This window comes from Mus pahari, chromosome 12 (assembly GCF_900095145.1).
Source record: "Mus pahari chromosome 12, PAHARI_EIJ_v1.1, whole genome shotgun sequence".
Taxonomy (NCBI): Eukaryota; Metazoa; Chordata; class Mammalia; order Rodentia; family Muridae; genus Mus; species Mus pahari.
The window spans coordinates 17,934,512-17,939,136 of record NC_034601.1 but is presented as its reverse complement, the minus strand read 5'-3'; the positions used below and the strand labels follow the sequence as shown (position 1 = coordinate 17,939,136).

At 45.2% G+C, this 4,625-nt stretch overlaps 1 protein-coding gene across 2 annotated transcripts in view; it reads left to right on the top strand.

Annotated features, from left to right (window-relative positions):
* The window catches only part of Dgkg (diacylglycerol kinase gamma), a 190,731-nt gene that overhangs the window by 72,187 nt on the left and 113,919 nt on the right, over positions 1 to 4,625 (top strand). For both annotated transcript variants that reach the window (XM_021209178.1, XM_021209177.1), the window contains exon 7: positions 2,440 to 2,489. In XM_021209178.1, the coding sequence (XP_021064837.1) occupies positions 2,440 to 2,489 (50 nt within the window). The remainder of the gene's footprint in view (positions 1 to 2,439; positions 2,490 to 4,625) is intronic.

The window sequence follows — 4,625 nt, the reverse complement described above, 5'->3', positions numbered from 1 at the left end:
TTCTCTGTGTAGTCCTGGCTGTCCTGGAACTCACTTTGTAGACCAGGCTGGCCTCGAACTCAGAAATCCACCTGCCTCTGCCTCCCAAGTGCTGGGATCAAAGGCGTGTGCCACCACGCCCGGCTATCCGAGTGACTTTTTCAAACAGAAAAGAAAAACATTCTAAGTTTTTGGTTTTTTTTCCAACATTGAAATCCTCAGAGGTAGATGAGAGCTGAGTTCCGTTTTTTAAGCGAGTGTGAGTCCCCAGCTTCCACTATCCACACTATCCACTGGCAGTCACTCTTGTTCTGAGCGTCCCCTCCCACTTCCACTTCTGATTGTTCCAGAGCAGATTCTAAGACCCCACAATTCCATCCAGAAATAGCTCAGTGTATACTTCTAAGATCGCACCACTGCTCAGCTCAGATACAATGATGTCACACCATTAGGGATCACTCAGCCATTGTCACATTTATTTATAGGTTTGCACTCTCTGGATCACTTTCCAGCCGAGCCCGCGGTGATTCATCATTCCTTATATCTCCTCAGTGTCTTTGAGTTTTTAGTTCCCTCGCCATCTTTAGCTAATATTTTCCCTTACAACTTTTGATACAAATAAGATCATTTAGTCAGCATTTCCATTGGTTTGGTTTTTTTGGTTTTGGGGGTTTTCTCTATCAGTCTAAGACATTCCCTCATTTTAATGATTAAAAACAAGTTAAGTGTCTCTAGTTTGAGAACCAGCCATGCGGCTTTTGGATGTCATCCCTGAGAGTCCACCCGTTGTCAGTGCAAGAGCACTCACATTGGCTGAACATCATGCACTTACTTGCTAAGGATTTTGAACCCACCCTCTCACCTGTCAGTCTTATAACAACCCTGGAAGGCAGACATGGTTATCACACTTTACATGTGAGACAGTATGGGAAGGTTAAAAGGAGCATGTATGAACCTGGGTCGCCCTTCTCTAGATCATGCAGCATGTACTATGTGCCCCTGGCTAGAATATTCTGAGGAACCAGCGGGAATGGGAAGGCTGTGATGCTACTATTAAAAACCGTAGATGCTACTCAGGTACATAACCATGGGGTGGGGGTGGATACAAAGATTAGGGAATTTAAAACAATCGCAAGAGAGAGGCATAGTACGGCCAGACAGCCTGTACTGAGCTGTAACCAGGATGTGGCCAGTAGGAGGTACACTTAAGAGAACCAACTGTGAACAGCATAAAGAAGGTGGGTGAAAGAGAAGAAGTGTTTGGCTTGCTTCCTGCCCTGCTTTCGTTGGAGATCGCACGATCTCCACATGTTGGGTGAATGTCCCTGTCAGCGCACACTTAGTCTTTAGTCCCAATCCTTCCCAGACCTTCCTTGTCTGTTTCGCCTCCCTGAAGCTCACAGGATATTTCTAATTAGCATACTGACACTTGCTCCAAACTCCCAAACTTTTGAGACTTTGTGGCATACATGGAGAATTTCCCATCTGAGCACCTGGGCTGCATTGCAATAGAAATGGAATGCACTAAAAACGTTCCATAAAGTTTCCTGAAGGCCATGCACGTAAGACACATGAAAACTGTAATATTATATGTGGACTCAGGTAATATCCCCCAAAATATCTGACTATATATATTAAATACTCCCTGATCAAAAAAATACCCCAAATCTGAAATGCTCCTGGCTTTCAGCATTTGGGATAAAGGACAATTTAATAATAATAATAATAATAATAATAATAATAATAATAATAGTAATAACATTCTGAGTGTCCTGTAGCTCTAGTGGCAGCAACTACCTCACATCATCATTACTAATATTAGTTATTATTACTAGGTAATCATGACTGGGTGCATACAACAGCACCTGCTGCCTAAGGGATACCATATGTAAATGTTCACTGTTTACAGAAAAGAAACAATCCATTAAATTCCGAGCCCTATCCATGACTATAGCTGTAGATATTAATCCTTATGCTCACATCAATAGACATAAACAGTAGTTTCCATCTTACAAATAAGGTGATCCCAGAAGAGAGATAACTTGTTTGACGTCCCAGAAGTGGCAGCATGCACCAGGATTCTAACATGCCCAACTCTGCACTCTCCCCACGTGCAGTGGAGGCAAAGGCCCCGCTGTAATTCTTGGTAGTGCCTCGGCTGGACCAGCTGCTGGGTGTGAGTTTCAAATTGTGTCCATGTGATGCAGAAAGATATGCATGCTCTCCAGGGTGTCTGCCACAGAGTCACTGCACAGGAAGGCCCAAAAGCCTGGGCCCTCATTCTTCTCCCAAATATCACCTCTTCTCTAAGGAAGTCATGTACTGAGCCTCAGAGAGTAAGCTGGCTGTAATAGTTTATGCCCTACTACTGCCTGGATCTGGGCAAAAAACGGGAGTAGCAGAATGTCAGCCCATGCTGGCTCCTGGAGGACCTTGGACTAACCTGTGTGTTTCTTGCAGTCATGTTTCGTCTCTATGATTTGGATGAAAATGGACTCCTGGACCAAGCGGTAAGCTTCCACTTTCAACACAGTCCTGGGATCTGAAAAAGAGTGGGAAGAGCAAGGTACAGTGAAGGAAGCATCCAAATGCCCCAATTCCATCCCTACAGGAGCGGCAGCATCCTGGCTAAGGGATGCAGACCAGAAGTGGAGTCCTTGGCTGCCACTTTCCACAGAATCAGACTGTAGAGCATAGACCCCGTTTTCCTTCTTCCGGACCCAGAAGCCCAGAACCATGCAATCTCAGGATAGGGCGCCATTATAGTATTTTCCTCAAATGTAACTTTCCCGTCCACAGACTTCCCTTGAAATTTCCTGTTGAAACCTAGGAATCAGGAGGAGTAGGGCAGAGAAGCAACAAAACCAGGCCAAGAGGAAGGAAGGAGGTTACTGGCATCCTATCAATCCAAGCTTAGGAGCCTGGTCCCATCTGTTCTAAAGCCTTTACCTCACCCCTTCAGGAAGGGGCAAGAACAGGACCAGAGAGAGAGAGAGAGAGAGAGAGAGAGAGAGAGAGAGAGAGAGAGAGAGAGAGANAGAGAGAGAGAGAGAGAGAGAGAGAGAGAGAGAGAGAGAGAGAGAGAGAGACTAGAGAGAGAAAAGTCCAAGAGCCCGGGCCTTATGGTCATGACTGACTGCCAAGGCTTGTTATGAACAGTCAGGTCTGAGACTGAAGTGTGTGTGGCTGACTGAAACCACAGAAAGGAAGGAAGGAAAAGAGAGAATGGAGAGATGGAAGGAAGGAAGGAGGGAGGGAGGGAAGAAAGCATAAAGGGACAGAGGGACCAAGGAAATAAGTCTACTAGGCCAATGAACCCTGCCATCTCTACCCTAGGACCTCCACTGGTCTCTCCAGCACTGCCTCAATGCTCTTTGAGGAAACAAGCACAGACTCTCACAGCTGACAAACATTCACTTACCGATGGATGGTTTACATCATGCCTGGCACTACTTTGTAGCCAAGTAACAAAGTTCCAGTTTTCTTTCATTGTAGCCTAGGCAACACTAAACAGCACCTCAGATGCCTGTGGACTAGTGAGTGGCGATGCACACCAGTCATCCCAGCATTCAGGAAGCTGGGGCGAGAGAATCGCTAGTACCTCTCTCGAAATAGAAGGGGGCGGGGGTAGGCAGAACTGGAAAGAAAGCTCCGTTTGCCCAGCTCAGGGCCTCAATTCAATCTTAGTATCGCAAAAACAAAACCATACACTATAAAATAAATACATATATGTGCACACATATTGGGTAGATGTTTGCTGAGAAGTAGGGAAAATAAAGGAAGTAGGGAAGCACTGGAGGGCATCGCAGCTTTCAGAAAGGTTGTCAAGGAAGACCTCCCTGGGAAAGGGACTCAGAACAGAGTCTCAGAAAAGGGTCTAATCTAGGGAAAGAGCCCTCTAGGCAGCAAACACTATGTGCAAAGATCCTGAAGCATGTCCTGGATGCTGTAGGATTAAGGGGAAACTGGGCTGGCTAGAGAAGAAATAAAAAGCAACGTATTGGCATGTCTCAAGGATCGCGAAGCCAACCAAAATGAGAGGAACACAAAACTACATAACCTTGACAGTTTAAACATTCTATCACACCTAGATAAAACCTCCTCGAAGCCCAAGTGTCCCGGTTCTCGATTAGCTCGAGACTGTTTTAAATACCCATGTCGGACAAGTTCCAGCTGGCAACATTGTTACTAAAACACGTCCTGCAATAGAATCTGCCCATCCATCTCAGCTTCTAAGTCACATTATTGTATAGGATCCTGAACTCCAATAGACTCACAGATATTTTCCACTGAAACGTAATACCGGATTCGTTGTACTTGGCCACTGCCTGACCCTGTAGTTTTGCTCTGGGCTACTGAGCAGATATATCTGTGTCAGGGGCTTCTGAGATGACTTGGGGGTTACTACTGTTCTCACAGAGGACCCAAGTTCAGTTTCTAGCATTCATGTTGGGTGGCTCACAATTACTTATAACTTCAGCTCCAAGCGATCTGATGTTTTCTTTTTCTTTTTCTTTTTCTTTTTCTTTTTCTTTTTCTTTTCTTTTCTTTTTTTTTTTTTTTTTTTGGTTTTTCGAGACAGGGTTTCTCTTTGTAGCCCTGGCTGTCCTGGAACTCACTCTGTAGACCAGGCTGGCCTCAAACTC